This window comes from Callithrix jacchus, chromosome 9, assembly GCF_049354715.1.
Source record: "Callithrix jacchus isolate 240 chromosome 9, calJac240_pri, whole genome shotgun sequence".
NCBI lineage: Eukaryota > Metazoa > Chordata > Mammalia > Primates > Cebidae > Callithrix > Callithrix jacchus.
The window spans coordinates 125,390,484-125,412,148 of NC_133510.1; the positions used below are offsets into that span (position 1 = coordinate 125,390,484).

Consider the following 21,665-nt stretch of genomic DNA (forward strand, 5'->3'; position numbering starts at 1 on the left):
GACTTTTGGTGGGGAGTGCTTGAGAGCAGTTAAGAACAGGTCAGCTACGGCGCTAACTGCCTGCGGGAGCTGCCACACCTGGAACCACCATCTGTGATTCCATTTTACAGATGAGGGCAGAAGAGAAAACCCAGGTGGTTGGGGCCGAACTGTCTGTGATCCGGGTGGGGGGCCTTTTCCTCGCCGCAGGTGCGCGCACCTGGAGAGGCCTCAGCCCTCGCGCACGCGTCCTGGCGGTTGCCGGGCAACGCGGTCCCGCGGCCCCGCGGCCATGGAGGCGTCCTCGGAGTCCGAGTCTGAGGCCGGGCATGGGACCCAGCGGCCCGGGACGGGGACCGTGAGCGCGGCCGTGCACGAGCACCTGCGGAAGCTGTGTCTGCGCGAGTTCCCGTGCGGCGCCGGCAGCTGGGTGCGGGCGCCGGGGCCGGGCTCTGGGGGCCTGGAGCTGCTGCAGGGAGGGACGTGCCCGGGCGAGCAGGGTGGGCCGAGGGGCTGGCGCAGGGGCGGGCTAGTCCCTGGGGCCTAGGATCTGCGCATTTTGGGGGCCGCCGATGTGGGGGGCGGGTGGGGCTCCGGGGTAACGGTGGGGCCCGGGCCGTGGGTACTGCCTGGGGGAACGCAGGGCTCGTCCTGAGCACGTCAGCTGACCTGGGCCGGGGCTTCTCCCTGACTTGAAGACGCCAACACCCCAGATTTCCAGTGGTCAGGCTCCTTTTGGGGTGAAAACCTTTTGTTTTGGTCAAAGAGTTCTGCAACTTTTCCCAGCCTCGGAGCATGTAATGAGAGCCCAAGGCAGCGTGAGAGGTGGCTCTGAGCCTGCAGCCTGCGACCTGGGGTCCAGGAGAAGGGGTCACTCCCCACCCCCATCCCATCTCCAGAGTCCTAGACCCTTCCCTCCCGTGGCTTCCACCACGAGGGGAGCCCAAGTGTGGCCCAGGAAGACCTCTTGCCTAGGCTGGAGTGCAATGGCGCCATCTCAGCTCACTGCAACCTTCGCCTCCCGGGTTCAGGCAATTCTCCTGCCTCACCCTCCCGAGTAGCTGGGATTACAGGCCTGAGTCACCACGCCCGGCTAATTTTTGTATTTTTAGTAGAGATAGGGTTTCACCATGTTGCCCAGGCTGGTCTCAAACTCCTGACCTCAAGTGATCCTCCCACCTCAGCCTCTCAAAGGAATGGGAGGTTTTACTTATTTTGTATCTCCCCTCATCTATAGTTATATCCGTGGCTAATAATCCATCAGAATTATTGATTACTGTCTAGATTGCTAAACTCTTTATTTTTATTTTTTTTTTTGAGACGGAGTTTTGCTCTTGTTACCCAGGCTGGAGTGCAATGGCGCAATCTCGGCTCACCGCGACCTCCGCCTCCTGGGTTCAGGCAATTCTCCTGCCTCAGCCTCCTGAGTAGCTGGGATTACAGGCACGCGCCACCATGCCCAGCGAATTTTTTGTATTTTTAGTAGAGACGGGGTTTCACCATGTTGACCAGGATGGTCTCGATCTCTTGACCTCGTGATCCACCCGCCTCGGCCTTCCAGAGTGCTGGGATTACAGGCGTGAGCCACCGCGCCCGGCCTATCCCCAGTCGTCCAGTTTTACGATCTGTTCCGTTTTGAGAGTCTGGCATCCACAGGGGGCTGTGTCACACTTGGAGAAATCCCCTCTCTGCCACTGCAGAATAAATCGCGATTTCTTCCTCAAACTTGGCGAACATGGAGAGAGCTGGTCCCCAGAGAGGAGGACGTGGTGAGCCCCGGGGAGGAGACGGTGGAGGCCCTACTGGGCCTGGTCCGCAGCCCCCACTCCCCCTGGGCTCTGCTGAATGACTCCAACGCGGAAGACAGTTTCCTGAGAGAACTGGCCATCCGGAACCCAATGACGGTCAGAGACACCTTCTTCTACTCCTACTTCCGGTCCCTGCGGGTGGTGGACAAGGAGGTGAGTGCCGGGCGTGCGGGGGTGATGTCGGGGTGGCCGCTCCCCTAAGGGAGGTTGGGGGGAGGGCACCCTTCCCACAGCGCCTCTGGGGTCCTCCTCTGGGGGCTGGAGCCCAGGCCAGTCAGCTTCATCCCCCTGGCTTGTGCTCCAGGCCCGGCCGGCTGCTCTGTCATTCTTTTTTTTTTTTTTTTTTGAGACGGAGTTTCGCTCTTGTTACCCAGGCTGGAGCGCAATGGCGCGATCTCGGCTCACCGCAACCTCCGCCTCCTGGGTTCAGGCAATTCTCCTGCCTCAGCCTCCTGAGTAGCTGGGATTACAGGCGCACACCACCATGCACAGCTAATTTTTGTATTTTTTAGTAGAAACGGGGTTTCACCTTGTTGACGAGGATGGTTTCGATCTCTTGACCTCGTGATTCACCCGCCTCGGCCTCCCAAAGTGCTGGGATTATAGGCGTGAGCCACCGCGCCCGGCTGCTCCATCAGCCTTGTGTCTCTTTGTCCTTCACCCTGACCGCCGTCTTCCATAGCTGAGTTCTGCAGTGGAACCAGCTGGATCTAGCAAAGGTTTTTTCGAAGAGTCTGTTTGAGTTTTACGTCCTCTAAACCATAGGGGTCAGGGGAGGGGAGGGTTGGTATAGTTCTAACTATTTTAATTTCTGTTATCAAAAAGCCACCTGTCTACATAGGTAGCAGAGCCCAGGCTGGGCGAGGTGGCTCCCTGGTGCTAATAATCCCAGCACTTTGGGAGGCTGAGGCAGGAGGTTCCTTTGAGTCTAGGTGTTAGAGACCAGCCTGGGCAACATAGTGGGACCCCGACTCTATAAAATTTTAAAATGTAGGCCAAGTGCGGCAGCTCACGCCTGCAATCCCAGCACTTTGGGAGGCCAAGGCGGGCGGATCATGAGGTCAAGAGATCGAGACCATCCTTGCCAACATGGTGAAACCCCGTCTCTACTAAAAAATGCAAAAATTAGCTGGGCGTGGTGGTGCGCGCCTGTACTCCCAGCTACTCAGGAGGCTGAGGCAGGAGAATTGCTTGAACCCAGGAGGTGGAGATTGCATCGAGCCGAAATTGCGCCACTGCACTCCACTCTGCGCCTGGCGACAGAGCAAGACTGTCTCAAAAAAAAAAAAAAAAATTTAAAACATAGCCAGGTATGGTGGTGCATACCTGTAGCCCCAGCTACTCAGATGCTGAGGCACAAGGATCACTTGAGCTGGGGAGGTAGAGGCTGCAGTGATCATGATTGCACCATTGCCCTCCAGCCTGGGTGACAGAATGAGACTCTGTCTCAATAAATCAATCAATCCAGCAAGCCAGCCCAAACATTGCCTGGAAACTTGGCCTCAGCCTTCTAAAGCCTTGGCTTGCTTTTTCCAGAGCCACTGGGAAGCGACATAGCAGTAGGAGACGAGTAGGTGACTGACTGGTAGTTTGCCAGGGACTTCCAGTGTCCGTGCATAAAGTTTCGCATCCTGGGAACAAACTCCTGTCCTGGGCAGACTGGCACATTGGTGACCCTGGAGGAGGAAGGCCCCACTGGGAAGGGGCCCTGATGTCTTTGAGGCCACGGGGAACTGAGGAGTCATGGATGAGTCGCTGCAGCTTCTGGTCGGACCCTGCTCTGGGTGATTCCCGAAGACCTTCACTGACTTCAGTGCCGAGTTCACTGTGGCTCTGGGGTACACAGGAAGAAGACAGGTTCATATGGTCTGACAAAGGACACAGGTCATTGGCCTGGAAATGATGTACCACCTACAGTCAGAGGAAGGATGGAGACTGGGAGGGACTCTTGGATCCTGGCAGAACGATGCAGTATGGGAACAGCCTCAGGGAAGCAGGGGGTAGGAATGGGGGGGAGGCACCTCTGATGAAGGAGCCACTGTCTTTCTACAGTAGAAAGACAGTGGCTCTGTGCCTGTGCTCCCTCACGCACCACAGCCCTCGGCTGCTTCTCCCCTCTTCCAGGTGACCCTGGTGGATAAAGACCTCCTGAAATTTCTGAAGCTGGAGGAATTGGTACTGAGTGCCAATCGAATCAAGGAGGTGGAAGCTGCCAATCTGCCCCCCACACTTAAGGTGAAGGAACCCTGGTCCGTGCCGAGTCTTTGGGCCAGCACTGCCCAGCACTGCCTGCATGGCATTTCCCTGCCCTGCCCGGCATAGGTGTGGCCAGTGTGCGTGGAGGCTAGGACCCAGCTCCAGGCTTTTCCAATGTAGGTCACTTTCCTCAAAAAGTTCATCATAGAATTACTGCAAGACCCAGCGCTTCAATTCCTAGGTGTATCCACGAAGGAACTGAAGACAGGGACGTAGCCGGAGTCTCGACTTCCAGAGTTCAGAGCTGTGCTACTCACCATAGCGGAAGGGTGGGCTCAACTCAAGTGTCTAAAAACAGATGAATGGATAAACAAAAAAATGTGGTCAGGCTGGGCGTGGAGGCTCATGCCAGTAATCCCAGCATTTTGGGAGGCCAAGGCGGGCGGATCACCTGAGGCCAGGAGTTTGAGACCAGCCTGGCCAACATGGCAAAATCCCATCTCTACTATACAAAAATTAGCTGGGTGTAGTGTCGCATGCCTGTAATCCCACCTACTTGGGAGGCTGAGACAGGAGAATCGCTTGAACCTGGGAGGCAAGAGCTGCAGTGAGCTGAGATCGCGTCACTGCACTCCGGCCTGGTGACAGAGTGAGACTCTGTCTCAAGAAAAAAAAAAGTGATCTCTCCATACAATAGAATGCTATTCACTCATAGAAAGGAATGAAGCAGGCCTATAATCCCAGCGCTTTGGGAGGCCGAGGTGGGCAGATTGCCTGTTCTCAGGAGTTCCAGACCAGCCTGGGCAACATAGGGAACCCCTTCTCTACAAAAATACAAAAGTTAGCCAGGCGTGGTGGCATGCTCCTGTAATCCCAGCTACTCAGGAGGCTGAGGCTGGAAAATCACTTGAACCTGGGAGGCGGATGCAGTGAGCCAAGATTGCGCCACTGCACTCCAGCCTGGGCGACAGAGCAAGACTCCACCTCAAATAATAAACAATAAATAAAATAAATAAAAAAACCCAGCAACAACAAAAAGGAGGTGAGGCTGTGGATAAGAACCATGAACCAGGAAGGTTAGTGTTGGGTTTATTCCGGATCCATCCAGGGGCCCTTTTGGCTTCCCAGGGAAGCATCCCCATGGGTTGAGAAGGTGCCAGATGCTATGCAGCTTCCCCACTGCCAGTCCAACATCACACCCCCACCCCCAATTCCAAATATTGACATGTCTTTCATGAAAGGAAAAGAAACCTCCCCAGACCTGCCGAAGGAATCTTTTCTTCCTGGGTCTTTCACAGGGAGGCTGGGTTGGGCCAGGGGGGCCGGGTGTCAGTAATTTGTGATTCCTCCAAGTTTCTCAGGGCAGAAGGGCGGGCCTGCTCCTCAACGCTGGCTCCTGCATGGTCATCCCGGGCCTTCTGTGTGGTCTCCCAGGTGCTGGAGCTCTACGGCAATGAGATCAGCAGCATGGAGTGTCTGTGCGCCCACCCACCCACCGGCCTGCAGCACTTGGGGTTAGGCCACAACAAACTTCAAGGCCCCTCGGAAAGTCTCCACATCACCGCTGACCACTGGTAACTTGGAAGCCCAGATGGAAAGAGAGAGGGAGGGATTAAGTCTTAGACCGGGGCGATTCCTCCCCGGCGGCTTGAGAACTTAGCTTTGCTGTTTTCTGTAACTCCCAGTTGGCTGCTAACTCCAGACCTTTGCTTTATTTCTCTGACCCAATAGCAAAATTCCACTGAGGCTCCGGGAAGGAGGAGAAGGTGGTGGCTGTGAGGCAGAGCCTTTTCTTCGGTGCCATATTTTATTTTTTATTTATTTATTTTTTAGATGGAGACTCACTCTGTTGCCCAGACTGGAGGGCTATGGTGCGATCTTGGCTATGCAACCTCCACCTCCCGGGTTCAAGCAGTTCTCCTGCCTCAGCCTCCCAAGTAGCTGGGACTACAGGTGCCCACCACCACGCCTGGCTAATGTTTGTATTTTTAGTAGAGAAAGGGTTTCACCATGTTGGCCAGGCTGGTCTCGAACTCCTGACCTCAAGTGACCCACCCACCTTGGCCTCCCAAAGTCCTGGGATTACAGGTGTGAGCCAACATGCCTGGCCTGGTGCCATGTTTTAGAGCAGGGTTTCTGACCTCGGGCCCTGTTGGCATCGGAGCCCCATCATTCCTTGCTGTGGTGCTGCCCTGGGCACAGCAGGGTATTGAGTGGCATCCTTGGTCTCCACCTGCCGAGCCAGGAGTACCTCCCTGCTAGTTGTGACAAGCAAAAATGTGTCCAGACAGAACCTAATGTACCCTGAGCAGCAAAATCCCCCCAGTCTGAGAACCACTGCCCTGGCACCAGGCCCTCCCAGCGCCAGGCACCCCATTGCTCTCGAAGTTTCAGGCTCATTAGGAAGCCTGCAGAAGGCCCCGGTCCCAGTGCATATTCACCTTGGTCTCCTTGGTGGGCGAACGGTAGAAACCTTAACATCCTGGATCTGAGGGGCAGGAGGGGGACCAGAGACCACCCAGAAAAGGCCATTAAAGGAAGCCGGGAAGGGAAGGCTTTGCAAAGCATGCTCCGAGACGTGTAGGACTTGAGCGGCTTGGCAGCATCTCCATGGTGCCTGTTCACTCCTGGCAAGGGTGGACTGGATAGACCCACCTCCCCTCTCTCCTTCCCCCAGGAAGCTGGAGGGCACACCCTTGGGGGGGTCCAACCCTCCACACGCCTGCAGGGAAGGGAAGCTGCCTCTCTGACTCTAGCTTCCTCTTCCTCCCCTTCTCTTCTGCTCTTAGGGGAAGGGCAAGGCATCTTACTGGGATTGGGAGAGGCTGTGCTGACAGCGGCCCCTTGTGTTTTTCTTGTGTCTGTTCTCAGCTGAGATCAATTTGCTTTCCAGTTTGTGGCAGCAGGAAAGTCACCCTGCCCCTGCCGTGTGTCTTGGTCTGGCCACAGGCCCCTCCCAGCCCCCTTGCCTCCTGGGGTCCTGCCCCAGTCTGACTTTGAGATGCCACCTCCAGCTTCTAGACCGCCCATCCCTCCAGCCTCTGGCTCTCTCCTCCCAGACCCCAACGTCAACCCCGTGCCTGCCCTGTCCAAGGCTCCCCCACAGTGGCTGTCCCCGGCTGTGCCGCGCAGTCTGCCCATAGTATTTGTGCAGAACCTCCTTGACGCACGCAGTGCACGAGGCTCCACGGGAGCTACTGAGAGGTTTGGCCAAGAAGAGGGGAGCCCTGTGAAGGGAGGCCGGTGGGGGCCAGTTGTGAGGGGCATCCCTGTGGCTCTGACTGTGAGGGTAGCAGTGCTGTGGAGAGAGGAGACGAGAGTCAAGCACTCGTTCCCAATGTGGGTTAACTTGAGTCAAGTTAACAGGGCAGGGTGTGCAGCCCATGGATGGCAGAGTCCTCAGCCCCAGGCCCCCGTCTGTTTTGGCTGTAGGGCTGCTGGCCCCTGGTCACCTGGCTTCTTGACAATCAAATGGTCCTGCTCACCTTCCAGGCCCAACCTTGTCTCCCTGGACCTGGGCTTCAACGACCTGATGGACCTGCAGAGCATGCTTGCCAGGCTGAGGACCCTCCGGCACCTGCGGCTGCTGGTGCTACAGGGAAACCCGCTGGCCCTGGTGCCCTACTACCGCGGCCTCACCGTCGACAGCCTGGCCAAGCTCTGTGTGCTGGACGACATCACCGTGTCTCCCAACGAGAAGCATCTGTTCCGGGGGCTCAGCCTCAATGGCGGTGAGGGTGCCAGCATGCAGGGAGGGGGAGGCACATGACAGCCCAGCCTCTGCCTGGCTGTGCCCTGCCCTCCTGGGTCTCTGCACCCATCTTTCCTGCAGCTTCCCATCTGACCCAGACCCAAGTCAGGTGTAGCCTCTCTTCCGGGTCAGACCTTTCCCCAGGCTTTGATTCCTGTGATGAGGATTTGGGGACAGAAGTGGTAGTGGGAGGCCAGGCGCAGTGGCTCACACCTGTAGTCGTAGCACTTTGGGAGGCTGAAGCAGTCACTCTTTGGGATCCCTTGAAGTCAGGAGTTCAGCACCAGCCTGGCCAACAAGTATCTCGTCTCTACTAAAAATACAAAAATTAGCCGGGCATGGTGGTGGATACCTGTAATCCCAGTTACTCGGGAGGCTGAGGCAGGAGAATCTCTTGAACTCAGGAAGTGGAGGTTGCAATGAGCTGAGATAATGCCACTGCACTCCAGCCTCTTCTCAAAAAAAAAAAAAAAAAAAAAAAATGTGGGGGCGGATCACTTGAGCTGAGAGGCAGAGGCTGCAGTGAGCTGTCATCTCACCACTGCACTCCAGCCTGGCCACAGAGCAAGCCCCTGCCTCTTAAAAAAAAAAAATAGCTGGGTACGGTGGCTCACACCTATAATCTCAGCACTTTGGGAGGCTGAGGCGGGCAGATCACCTGAGTTCAAGACCAGCCTCACCAACATGGAGAAACCCCGTCTCTACTAAAAATACAAAATTAGCCAGGCATGGTGGCATGTGCCTGTAATCTGAGCTACTCGGGAGGCTGAGGCAGGACAATCACTTGAACCTGGCAGATGGAGGTTGTAGTGAGCCAAGATCGCGCCCCTGCACTCCAGCCTGGGCAACAAGAGTGAAACTCCATCTTAATATATAATACAGCCGGGTGCGGTGGCTCAAGCCTGTAATCCCAGCACTTTGGGAGGCCGAGGCGGGTGGATCATGAGGTCAAGGGATTGAGACCGTCCTGGTCAACATGGTGAAACCCCCGTCTCTACTAAAAATACAAAAAATTAGCTGGGCATGGTGGCACGTGCCTGTAATCCCAGCTACTCAGGAGGCTGAGGCAGGAGAATTGCCTGAACCCAGGAGGCGGAGGTCGCGGTGAGCCGAGATTGCGCCATTGCACTCCAGCCTGGGTAACAAGAGCGAAACTCCGTCTCAAAAAAAAAGTAATAATACAATAAAATAAAATAACGTACAGGGACTTGGGACAGTTATTTCAATTAGCTTCTTCATCTCCCTGCTGGCTTGAGATCGCCCCCTTGAGGCCAATGCCACAAGGTGCACCTGGAGGCTTCTCCAGGTCATAGTGACATCCTAGATAATGCTAAGGTGACCTGCAGAGCAGCCCTCATCACTGCCATACACAGATCAGGAAAACAAGGCCAAAGAGGGGTGTGATGACACCCAAATCATTCCAGGTCAGTTTGCCAGAGTGGCATGTGAACCTGACTGCCCCACTAAGGCTCAGCCCTGAGTGGTGGAGAGAATCCGGGGACCCATGCCTTCCCGGCCCTCTTGTTTTCTGTCTGCCCACTTATATTCCACGGGCCCCTCTGTCCTGCCCATTCCTCTCTGCAGATCTCTTGGCACAGGAAGCGCAGTTGGTGGTGACCATTGGAAATGTCAGGGGAGTTCCGGACACCTCTCTCTTGGACCCGGAACCAGGGCCCGAAGGCCCTTTCATCACTTACACCTATTACGTGACCTACGATTTTGTGAAAGACGAAGAAGGTGAAGCGAATGAGTACACGGACGTGCTGGCCGAGGTGTGCCCCGGGCTGTCCCCGGGAGTATGGGGGGCCCTTGTGCAGGCTGAACTGCTTTGTGGACCCAGGAAAATCCTTTTAATTAATTAATTTATTTATTGAGGCACAGTCTTGCTCTGTCACTCGGGCTGGAGTGCAGTGGTGTGATCTTGGCTCACTGTAACTTCTGCCTCCAAGTTCAATCTATTATCCTGCCTCAGCCTCCCCAGTAGCTGGGATTACAGGTGCCCGTCACTACACCTGGCTAATTTTTATATTTTTAGTAGAGGTGAGGTTTCACCATGTTGACCAGGCTGGTTTTGAATTCATGAGCTCAAATGATCCTCGGCCTCCTGAAGTGCTGGGATTACAGATGTGAGCCACCATGCCTGGTCAAGGAAAATCCTTTTTTGTGTTTTTTAAGATGGAATCTCACTCTGTTACCCAGGCTGGAGTGCAGTGGTGTGATCTCAGCTCACTGCAACCTCCCAGATTCAAGTGATTCTCCTGCCTCAGCCTCCTGAGTAGCTGGGATTACAGGCGTGGGCTACCACACCCAGCCAATTTTTGTATTTTTAGTAGAGATGGGGGTTTCACCACATTGGCTAGGATGGTCTCGAACTGACCTCGTGATCTGCCCACCTCAGCCTCCCAGAGTGCTGGGATTACAGGCATGAGCCACTGCCTCCAGCCTGGAAAATTCTTAATGTGGAATCTGGTGATTCATGCAGGGACCTGGCTTCAGCTCAGCCTCTTTCTTACAGCTAGAGCCATTTTCAGCCATGCACACACTCCCCTTGCCCTCTTAAAATAAAAAAAATAAAAATAAAAAATCTGAGCCTAAAAAGCCACCCAGTGTTTCATAACAGCCCCTTGCTCCCAGCCCCATTCTGCAATTTCTACAACTCCTTCTATCTCCCTCCACATCAGAAGTAAACCCAAGGACACCGTCTGACTAGGGGAAGCGTGATGATGTTGGTCTCCTGCTCCCACGTGGAAGTGGTGATTGCTTTCACACTTAATGTAGGTCTTTCAGAAGAGACACGACTGGGTTTCTCAGAGCCTTCCTAGCAGCGTTCGTCTGCTCACACGTGAACCTCATCTAGATGTCGGGAGCTGTGTTACAGACACGCCCAAGGCATCAGCTGAGCACGTCTTGGAGACAGCAGCCTTGGATGTGTCTTCCTGCAGATCGTCAAGCCCTCTCCCAGCTTAGAACTATTAGTTGAGGAATCTCCTGAAGAGGTCATTGAAAACGTCATGGAAGATGTTGTTGAAGAGGTCACTGAGGAGGTGGAAGGGTCTCTGGAGTCTGAGGTGGAGGAATGGGGAGAGTCGGAGTTGTCCGTCGTCTCAGTCCCTTCAACCGTCTTGCCGACACCGAGGGCCTCTGCAGAAGAGCTGGCCAAGTTGCGGCCACGTATAGATCCCCGGCTCTGCCCATCGCCAGGGTAAGGATGGAAACCTGAACCAGGGCAAGTAGTCAGAGCAGTAGGGTCGTAGCCTAGTGCTCCGCTTAAAAGTCCTGAGGTGGGCTAGGCACAGTGGCTCAACACCTATAATCCCAGCACTTTGAAAGGCCAAGGCAGGCAGATCATGAGGTCAAGAGATTGAGACCATCATGGCCAACATGGTGAAACCCCGTCTCTACTAAAAATACAAAAATTAGTTGGGTGTGGTGTTGCGTGCCTGTAGTCCCAGCCACTCGGGAGGCTGAGGCAGGAGAATTGCTTGAACCCAGGAGGCGGAGGTTGCAGTGAGCTGAGATTATGCCACTATACTCCAGCCTGGGTAACAGAGCAAGACTCCATCTGGAAAAAAAAAAAAACAACAGTCCTGAGGCTGAGTCACTCCTGGATCTTCCACCCCCAGGAATGGTTAAGGCCCCACTAGGCTGTTAGCTGTGCAGGGGCATTGGGATTCAGCCCTCTTTCCTGGAGCCTTGAATGCTAAATCCTACTCTAACTGCCTACTCAAAGTACAACTGAGTCCCACTTCCCTGACCAGCCAAGATTTTTGGAGTGATTAAATTTCTTTTTTGGGGGAGACAGAGTCTTACTCTGTCACCCAGGCTAGAGGTCAGTGGCATGACTTCGGCTTACTACCAGCTCCACCTCCCAGGTTCAAGCAATTCTCATGCCTCAGCCTATAGCTGGGACTACAGGCATGCCTGGCCAATTTTTGTATTTTTAGTAGAGACAGGGTTTTGCCATGTTGGCCAGGCTGGTCTCAAACCCCTGGTCCCAAGTGATCTGCCCGCCTCGGCCTCCTAAAAGTGCTGGGATTACAGGCATGCGCCACTGCACCTGGCCTGAATTTCTTGAGTTGATTGAGAGATGATAAATTAACAGCCCTTTTCATTTCAGCCCTTGGGTGGGAAAACCTTTTTTGGTCTCATGTTTTAATCCATCTGAGATGTATTCTGGCATATCAAGTGCTGTAGGGATCCTCCAGCTTGTACACTGTGTTCTTTCTTGTCTGAGTCCAATCTAGCTCCATTCCTTCTTTTTTGTGCTACTTCTGTTATGAATATTATAGTAATTTTCATAAATATTTTATTATTATAAACATGTTACAGACCAGACTCAATAATACATTGTTATAATTATTGCCTTATATAATCCATGTTTTACAGAGAAGAAAGGAGAACACAAATATATTTATAAAGATTTTTTTTTCTTTTTGAGACAGAGTCTTGCTCTGTCACCCAGGCTGGAGTGCAATGGCACAATCTCCACTCACTGCAACCTCTGCCTCCTGGGTTCAAGTGATTCTCCTGCCTCAGCCTCCCCAGTAGCTGGATTACAGGAGCCTGCCACCATGCCAGGCTAATTTTTGTATTTTTAGTAGAGACAGAGTTTTACCATGTTGGCCAGGCTGGTCTCGAACTCCTGACCTTGTGATCCATCTGCTTTGGCCTCACAAAGTGTTAGGATTACAGGTGGGAGCCACCACCCCTGACCAAAGTGTGTGTTTTTTTTTTTTTAAGTTTGTTAACCATCTTAGTTACCATTTCTGGTTCCTTTCATATCTTCCTTTAGAATTGATTTACTGTTGTGGCTTACGCCTGTAATCCCAGCACTTTGGGAAGCCGAGACGCGTGGATCACTTGAGGTCAGGAGTTCGAGTCCAGCCTGCCCAACATGGTGGAACCCTGTCTCTATTAAATATACTAAATACAAAAAATTAGCCAGGAGTGGTGATGCATACCTGTAATCCCAGCTACTTGAGAGGCCGAGGCAGGAGAATTGCTTGAACCCAGGAGGCAGAAGTTGCAGTGAGCCAAGATTACACCACTGCATTCCAGCCTCGGCAATAAAAGTGAAACTCTTGTCTAAAAAAAAAAAAAAAAAAAAAAAAAAGAATTGATTCACTATCTGGTTTCATTCCCTCCCTCATTGATTTACTATCTGTTTCCCCTTCCTCCCCTCCATTCCCCCCTTTCCCCTCACCTCCCTTTCCCTTCTTTTTTCCGCCCCTTTGTTCCTTTATCTGTTTCTTGTGGTGGGGTCTCACTATGTTGACCGGCTGGTCTTGAACTCCTGACCTCAAGCAATCCTATAGCCGTGACCTCCCAAAGTGCTGCAATTACAGGTGTGGGCCACTATGCCTGGGCATGGTGTCATTTTCTTACTCCAGCATGCTTCATTCTCACCCCCATTTCCTTCATGTTGTTATGGTCACATATATTACATTTCTACCTGCCATAGCCCAAACTGCAATTTTATAGATGTTGTCTTATGCTATTGTATTTTATTCTAATTAGAATCAAGGACAAGAAATATATAACTATACTGTCTTTTGTATTTGCCTACATGATTACTTTTATTGGTGCTCTTTCTTTTTTCATGTGAATTTGAATTACCCTCTGGTGTTACTTCCTTTCAGCCTGAACTTTTCTTCAGGAAGTTAATGTATTCATGTATTCAACTTTTCATGTTTTGTGTAAAGCAAATCTATTGTCGACAAAGTCAGTTTTTTGTTTCTCTTGATGATGTCCTTATTTCAAAAGCAATTTTGAAAGACAGATTTGCTGGGTATAGAATTGTTGGTTGACAGTTTTGGTGGGTTTTTTTTTCCCCCCCACTACCTCAGAACATTTGTTTTGTGTTGTTTCATTGAGAGGGAGTCTTGCTCTGTCACCCAGACTGGAGTGCAGTGGTGGGATCTTGGCTCACTGTAACCTCTGCTTTCTGGGTTCAAGCGATTCTCCTGCTTCAGCCTCCAGAATAGCTAGGCTGACTTCATTAATTTACTGGGCTTACCTGCTGTGATATTTCAGTCTGCCACTTGGTCTCTACTTATCTTTGAGGGAAAATGTTCTCCATCCTCAGTGATGGAATAAGTGAGGAGGTTTGTATTAACGTTTAACTTGGACATACTTTAAATTTGTTGGAGTGTATTATTAATTCTCCTTCAGGCTGTGATCCAATCAGTAGAACAATTTATGTTAAATCCTTTCCAGAGTGGGATGCTACTTCAGGGTTGGCATGGTGTTCTGAGACTAAGGCAATGCCAGTCAGGGGTCTGTGTTCTAGCCTGGGGCTAGGCTAGATTTGTTTCTGCTTTTTTTTTCTCTCTCCTGAAGCAGGGTCTCACTTTGTCACTGAGGCTTGAGTACAGTGGCATGAACACGGCTCACTGCAGCCTTGACTTCCCAGGTTCAAGCAATGCTCCCACCTCAGCCCCCAGAGTAGCTGAGACTACAGGCATGTGCCACCTCACCCAGCTAATGTTTGTATTTTGGGTAGAAACGAGGGCTCGACATGTTGCCCAGGCTGTTCTTGAACTCCTGGGTTCAAGTGATCCTCCCATCTTGGCCTCCGAAAGTGCTAGGATTAGAAGCGAGAGCCACCATGCTCAGCCCTTTGCTGAACTTTTAACAAATAACTCTTGGTGCTTTTCGAATGGTTTGTATCAGTTGTTCAGGGTGGTCTTGCCCCTGAAGCAGGGCCCCATGTGCATTTTTTTCTTTTGCTGTCTCCTCCTGTGTCCACATTCTTTTTTGGCCTTCTGGTCCCCTCACCCTGCCTGGTGGCAGCCAGGTCCCCTTCCTCACTCTGTGGGCTTTGATGCTCATGGTCTCCTTGGATGTCCCCTCACAGTCCTGTCCCGGGTTCCTGGCCACAGCCCCAGGGTGACAGCACGTCTTCATCTCTCCTTCCCCGAGGACCGTCCTCTTCAACACCACCCACAAGCCCTGGGCTGAGGTCATACAGTGCAACTATGAGGTGCAGCACGTGCTCAGGGACCTGGTGCCACTGAAGGCCTTCCTGCTGGCAGGGACCACCGTGACTGTTGTGGAGGAGAAGGTGGGCAGGTGGAGGCAGTGCCTGGCTGCCCACAGGCTGCACCTCTGCCCCTGTTCCCATTGGGCCATCCCCTATAGGAGCCTCACTCCCTGGTTAGCTGAGGTCTCAGCACTGCTCCGGAAAGGGTGAGGGAGAGGTGACCCCAGGCAACCCCCCTGGGCCTCTGCTCACTGAGGCCACATCCCTGCCCCTAGATTCTCTCCTGGCCAGTGGTGCTGCCTGCTGTGGACAGTCCCCTGTCTGCCAAGAAAGGAAAAGGAGAGAAAGACAAGAAAGAGAAGGAGAAAGACAGGAAGGGGAAAGGAGAGAAAGAGCCGGCCAAGGTACCGGGCCCCGGTGCCAGGGAGGGCAGTCCGGCCACAGCCTCATCTTGCTACGTCCCACCTCATCCCACCCTCCTGGCCTCCCCCAGCAGGCACCAAAGAAGAAGAAAGAGCCACTCAAGGAGCTCCGGCAGGACCCCCCCATCCTGCAGGTGCTGGGCCGAGGCCTGGTGGTTCTGGAGCCCCTACTGGTGGGGGAGCCCCTGGTGTCCTCCGTGTGCAACTTCGGCGTGATCCGCACCTTGGCATCCGACAGGCTGGCATTTGCCAGGGTACCACATCCTCCACCTCTGCCTTTGCCCTCCCCACGGGAACCCTGAGGGCAAGCAAGGGCTGTGGGCCCAGGTCTCTGGATGGGGAGGAGGTGGTGGGGAGGGCTTTTCCCTGGGTCACATAGCCGGGTGCTGGTGCTGCCGCCTGCACACAGGGCCCCTCTGTGGGTTTTAGCCCAGTCAGCCTTCCCCTTGGGGTGGGCACGCTCTCTGAGAGACCCCCACCTTCCTGGACCTGTTAGAGGGAATGGAGGAGGTGGGGCCGCAGAGAAACCCCTTCTCCAGAACCTCCTCTCTCGTTTTGTGGTTCTTTCTCTCAGGATTCAAAGAAGATTAAGAAAACTGCCAAAAAAGGTGAGTGCCGGTGGTGGTGACCAACGGCAGGGAGTGGCAGGAGGACCAGCTGAGGGCCAGCTCTGGTAGAGGCCAAAGGAACAGAAGGGCGGGGAATGGGTGCTTCTGGCCTGGGGAGAGGCCTTAGGATCCAGTGTTAATATTCCTTCCCTGCAGCCCTTAGACCACCAGGCCTGTGGGTTGTGACGCAGGTGGGGAAGGCGCCTGTGGTAGAGCCACAGCGGGGTGAGGGCTCATAGCTGGGGTGGCTTGGGATCCCTCTGCTTCCGAGGTGTCTGCCTCCAGCTCTAGGCTATTGGGTCTCATTGGCTGTAAGAGGAGCCTGGACTTGTCCTGTGGGGAATTGCAGAAGCATCTGAAATGGGTGCATCTTGGGTTTGAGGTTCAGAAAGAATGTCTGGCTGGAAGGGAGAGAAAGGAGACAGGGAGAGCTGTGGGAGGTGGCTGCAAAACCTGAGGCCAATTCATAGCCGAGCAGCCATCATGCTGAAGCTGAAAAGTGAAATAGGCACAGGTCGGTGGCTCACGCCTGTATTCTCAGCACTTTGGGAGGCCAAGGTGGGCAGATCACCTGAGGTCAGGAGTTCGAGACCAGCCTGGCCAACATGGTGAAACCCTTTCTCTACTAAAAATACAAAAATTAGCCAGGTGTGGTGGCAGGTGCCTGTAATTCCAGCTACTCGGGAGACTGAGGCAAAATAATCGCTTGCACCCGGAAGGCAGAGTTTGCAGTGAGCCAAGATCGAGCCATTGCACTCCAGCCTGAGCAACAGAGTGAGACTCTGTTTCAAAAAAACAAATAATAAAATAAAATCACTGAAGAAGTAAATGTTGGAGGGCATACGCTACTGGACTTCAAAACCCATGCCTATACGAACATGTGATTTGTGGTACTTACCTGTGGGTTAAGATGGATTTAAAAAGGTATTTTTTTTTGTTGTTGTTGTTTTTCTTTTTTTTTTTTTTTTTGAGAGAAGGAAAGAAGAAAAAAAATGAGTAAAGGAGAGGAAGAAAGAGGAAGAGAAAGAGGGAGAGCGAATGGAAATATTGCTTTATTCTGAAAAAAAAAAAAAATGGGTATTAATAATGGCCAATCAATGTTTCATTTAAACCTATGTGTTGTGAACTGAACGCGAGCCAGGAATCTCGTCCAGCGAGAGGGTCCCAAACCTGGAAGAGAGCGAGCGCCGGAAAAAAGGAGATAGAAAAGGCGAGGTCTGGAGGGCTACATGCACTATGCTCATGCAGCAATTTTATTTTTGCAATGTGTTTCATTATATACTTTTCTGAAGTTAAAGGTGTTTACACCAGATTAACGTACTTAAGTTACAGTAAGCAAGTTACACCCAGTAAGTAAGTTAAGCGCAGTAAGTAGGCTACGCCCAGTAAGTAGGTTACTTCCAGTAAGTAGGTTACGCCCAATAGGTCAAGGTAAGTAGATTACAGTCACGCCCTGTAAGCCATGGTAAGTAAGTTACAGTCACGCCCTGTAAGCCATGGTAAGTAAGTTACAGTCACGCCCTGTAAGCCATGGTAAGTAAGTTACAGTCACGCCCTGTAAGCCATGGTAAGTAAGTTACAGTCACGCCCTGTAAGCCATGGTAAGTAAGTTACAGTCACGCCCTGTAAGCTATGGTAAGTAAGTTACAGTCACGCCCTGTAAGCCATGGTAAGTAAGTTACAGTCACGCCCTGTAAGCCATGGTAAGTAAGTTACAGTCACGCCCTGTAAGCCATGGTAAGTAAGTTACAGTCACGCCCTGTAAGCTATGGTAAGTAAGTTACAGTCACGCCCTGTAAGCCATGGTAAGTAAGTTACAGTCACGCCCTGTAAGCTATGGTAAGTAAGTTACAGTCACGCCCTGTAAGCTATGGTAAGTAAGTTACAGTTACGCCCTGTAAGTTACCGTAAGTAAGTAACACAGGTCCAACATGAACACAAGCAATAAACCATAAGAAGCCGAAAGTAGACACAATGCCTCCCAAGTCCTCATATCCATAAAGTAATGTCTGTTGATTATTTTGAATAACATATAGTTCCTCTCTCGGTTCCTGCTTTCCCTCAGCTCAACTCCCCCAACCAGGGATCTGTGTCCCGGCTCAAGCTCACCGTATGGCAAGGCCCATTTCCTAGGGGCCTCACATGGGAGCGATCCCCACAGGTCTCCCTTACCTATGAGTAGGTGTGATGTGGTATTGACGAGAATGTATATTTTGTGTATTTGAAGTGGAGAGTTCTATATTTATTACGTTTACTTATTCCAGATCTGAGTTCGAGTCCTTGATATCTTTATTAATTTTCTGTCTCATTGAGTCTAAGTCTCTATGTATCTGGGTGTTAGGATCGTTAGCTCTTGTTGCATTGATCCTTTTACCACTATATCTTTGTTGCTTTAAAATCTATTTTATCCGATACGAGAATTGCAACTTCTGCTTTTTATTTATTTATTTTTGCTCTCCATTTGGTTGGTAAATCTTTCTCCATCCCTTTGTTTTGAGTCTTTGTGTATCCTTGCATGTGAAACAGGTCTGGATGTAACATGCCGTTGGGTTCTGGCTGTGTCTTTTGATTGTGGGATTTAGTCGATTTAAATTTAGGGTTACTGCCATTTGATGTTAACTGGCTGTTTTATCCATTCGTTGGTGTAAATTCTTCTTTATGTTGGTGCTCTTTACTTTTTGGTATATTTTTAGAAAGGCTAATACTGGTTGTTTCTTTGTGTGTAATGCTTCTTTCAGAAGCTCTTGTAAAGCAGGCCTGGTGGTAATAAAATCTCTGAGTTCTTGCTTGTTCATAAAAGATTTTATTTTTCCTTCAATTGTGAAGCTTAGTTTGGCTGGATATGAAATTCTGGGCTGAAGGTTCTGTTCTTTGAGGATGTTGAATATTGGCCCCCACTCTCTTCTGGCTTGTAGAGTTTCTGCCGAGAGATCTGCTGTGAGTCTGATAGGCTTGCCTTTGTGGGTAACCTGACCTTTCTCTCTGGCTGCCCTTAGTATTTTCTCCTTCATTTCAACCCTGGTGAATCTAACGATTATGTGCTTTGGGGTTGCTCTTTTTAAGGAATATCTTTGTGGTGTTCTCTGTATTACCTGGGGTTGAATGTTGACCTGCTTTGCTAGTTTAGGAAAATTTTCCTGAATAATATCCTGAAGGGTATTTTCCAGCTTGGATTCATTCTCTCCATCACATTCAGGTACACCTATCAAACGTAAATTTGGTCTTTTCACGTAGTCCTACATTTCTTGGAGACTTTGCTCATTCCTTTTTATCCTTTTTTCTCTAATCTTTTCTTCGTGTTTTATTTCATTAAGTTGGACTTTGACCTCTGATATCCCTTCTTCTGCTTGAACAATTCGAGTGTTTAAACCTGTGCATACTTCTCGGAGTTCCTGTATTGTATTCTTCAGTTCCATTAATTCACTCATCCTCCTCTCTAAGTTGTCTATTCTCAATAGGATTTCAACAAACCTTTTTTCAAAGTTCCTAGTTTCTTTACGTTGGGCTACAACATGTTCTTTTAACTCACGCAAGTTTGTTATTATCCATTCCCTGAAGTGTGATTCTGTCATTGGGATGTGCTTGTTCTCCATCAAGCCTTGTTCCATTGTTGATGTGGAACTGTGATCATCTTTAGAGGGAGAGGCGTTCTGACTTTGAGTATTCTCAGCTTTTTTACGCTGGTTTCTTCCCGTCATTGTAAATTTATCCTCCTGTTGTCTTTGAATTTACCCACTTTCAGATTAGGTCTCTTGAGTGGGCGTCCAGGTTGTTAGTTCCCAGGGCCAGAGCAGCAGCGTTAAAACTGATGGTGCTTTTCTGCCCAGGATTCTCCTGTCTGGCTTCCTTCTTGTGTCCGTGGTAGGTGACTCTGCCTTCCTGGGGCTCCAAACCTCGGTCAGAAGGGGAACCGGTCCCGTTTACTCTGCACTGAGCACTGCTGCGCCAAGGTGCCGTCACAGCTGTTGCGCCGGGCTCTGGTGTCGTGCTGGGGAATTTGTCTGAAAGTGTGGCGTCCTCTAGTTCTCCGTGCCTTCACTGAGAGCTGCAATCCCGAGATGTTAGCGATTGGCTATCTTGGATCTTCCTGTTTTTTTTTTTTTTTGGGTAAATCTCTTTAATGTCTAGCTGAATTGAAGACACCTGGATTCTTTTTTTTTTTTTTTTTTTTTTTTGGAGACGGAGTTTTGCTCTTGTTACCGAGGCTGGAGTGCAATGGCGGGATCTCGGCTCACCGCAACCTCCGCCTCCTGGGTTCAAGCAATTCTCCTGCCTCAGCCTCCTGAGTAGCTGGGATTACAGGCATGTGCCACCATGCCCAGCTAATTTTTTGTATTTTTAGTAGAGATGGGGTTTCACCATGTTGACCCGGATGGTCTCGATCTCTTGACCTCATGATCCACCCGCCTTGGCCTCCCAAAGTGCTGGGATGACAGGCTTGAGCCACCGCACCTGGCCACCATGCACAATTTGTAACATGCATGAGTTACTTATAAAATACAGGTTAACCAACTTAGGCCGATGTTCCAACTGTTGACCCCATCACTATCCATTTTCCAAAAATCACGTTCTTTACTATCACCACCCACTCATTGGAAAGGTCTTTGAGTATTGGAAAATTGATAAAATTCATGGTGGCAGATACAATGTTATCTCATTTTTATGGCAAATGTTATCAATCGATTGAAATACTTTCAGTTGTTTTGCCTGAAGTGCCAGAATTACAGAATTACCTTTTTTTCTTTTTTAACTGTTGCGCAGGCTGGACTGCAGCAGGTAATCTTGGCTCACTGCAACCTCCGCCTCCTGGGTTCAAGCGATTCTCCTGCCTCCGCCTCGTTGTAGCTGGGACTACAGGCACACACCACCACACCTGGCTAATTTTTGTATTTTTAGTAGAGACGGGGTTTCAACATGGCCAGAATAATCCCGATTTCCTGACCTCGTGATCCACCTGCCTCTGCCTCCACTGCGCCTGGCCAAATTACTTCATTCTTGAGAAAATATCTGCAGCTAGGCGCGGTGGCTCATGCCTCTAATACCAGCACTTTGGGAGGCCGAGGCGGGCGGATCACTTGAGGTCAGGAATTCGAGACGAGCCTGGCCAACATGGTGAAACCCCTGTCGCTACTAAAAATTAGCCGGTCGTATTGACGGGCGCCTGTAATCCCAGCTACTCAGGAAGCTGAGTCAGGAGAATCGATCCCAGCTACTCGGGAGGCTGAGGAAGGAGAATCACTTAAACACGGGAGGTGGAGGTTGCAGGGAGCCGAGATCACGCCACTGCATTCCAGCCTGGGCGACAGAGCAAGACACTCTCAAAATAAAAAGCAGCTAGTTCGTCTTGCAGCTCACAGCTGTGACTTTATCTAATTAAATGCAATTTGATTTGATTTCTCATTACAGTTAAGACCCGAAGACCGAAAACTCCTGCCAGGACAGAGTCGAGGGCTTGCATTTGGGATGGGTCAGGGCGGCCGAGAACGCCAGCCCGTTTGTCTCCCGGGACTCATGCTCGCGTTTTTATTTTCTCAGAAAAGCCAAAAGCCGTGATTCCCATCTACGAAGGCGATTACCATCCCGAGCCCCTGACGGTGGAGGTGCAGATCCAGCTGAACCAGTGCCGCTCGGCGGAGGAGGCGCTGCACACGTTCGCCGTGTAGGGCGCGGGCAGTAAAGGCTGTTCCCAGCACTCCCGCCTCCGCGTCGGTCTTGCCGCGGGCGTCGGAGGGCGGGTGTGGCGCCGGCGATCTAGGGAGGAGGAGCCTCTGCCCCACTAGGCTCGTGCGGATCCTAGGACTGGGTAGGGGACGGGACACGTGCGTCCAGCCGTGGGCGTGGCAGAGACTGGCTGCCCGGAGCCCGCCCTCCCCAAAAGCCCCGCCCCAAACCCCCGCCTCCCCACAAGCCCCGCCCCAA

The 21,665-nt window shown here is 51.5% G+C and overlaps 1 protein-coding gene across 2 annotated transcripts; it reads left to right on the forward strand.

The window, feature by feature from the left end:
• The first annotated feature begins 249 nt into the window (after positions 1-249).
• On the forward strand, positions 250-21,438 carry LRRC43 (leucine rich repeat containing 43). 2 transcript variants are annotated; one of them, XM_078337548.1, is made up of 12 exons: positions 250-409; positions 1,680-1,940; positions 3,912-4,022; positions 5,418-5,557; positions 7,416-7,714; positions 9,319-9,506; positions 10,677-10,936; positions 14,656-14,797; positions 14,992-15,120; positions 15,210-15,392; positions 15,713-15,746; positions 21,282-21,438. In XM_078337548.1, the coding sequence occupies exons 1-12, from the start codon at positions 272-274 to the stop codon at positions 21,407-21,409; spliced, it is 2,013 nt and encodes a 670-aa protein (XP_078193674.1). In that variant the 5' UTR covers positions 250-271; the 3' UTR covers positions 21,410-21,438. The 2 variants fall into 2 exon arrangements, with proteins under 2 accessions (XP_078193674.1, XP_017831943.4); XM_017976454.4 differs by having other exon boundaries at positions 7,476-7,714.
• Positions 21,439-21,665: the final 227 nt, after the last annotated feature.

Excerpts from the sequence above, each read along its gene's own strand:
- LRRC43 (XM_078337548.1), top strand. The coding sequence starts at position 272 with ATGGAGGCGTCCTCGGAGTCCGAGTCTGAGGCCGGGCATGGGACCCAG. Across the intron at positions 7,715-9,318 it reads GGGGCTCAGCCTCAATGGCG|ATCTCTTGGCACAGGAAGCG; the intron begins GTGAGGGTGCCA and ends TCCTCTCTGCAG. Across the intron at positions 15,747-21,281 it reads TAAGAAAACTGCCAAAAAAG|AAAAGCCAAAAGCCGTGATT; the intron begins GTGAGTGCCGGT and ends TTATTTTCTCAG.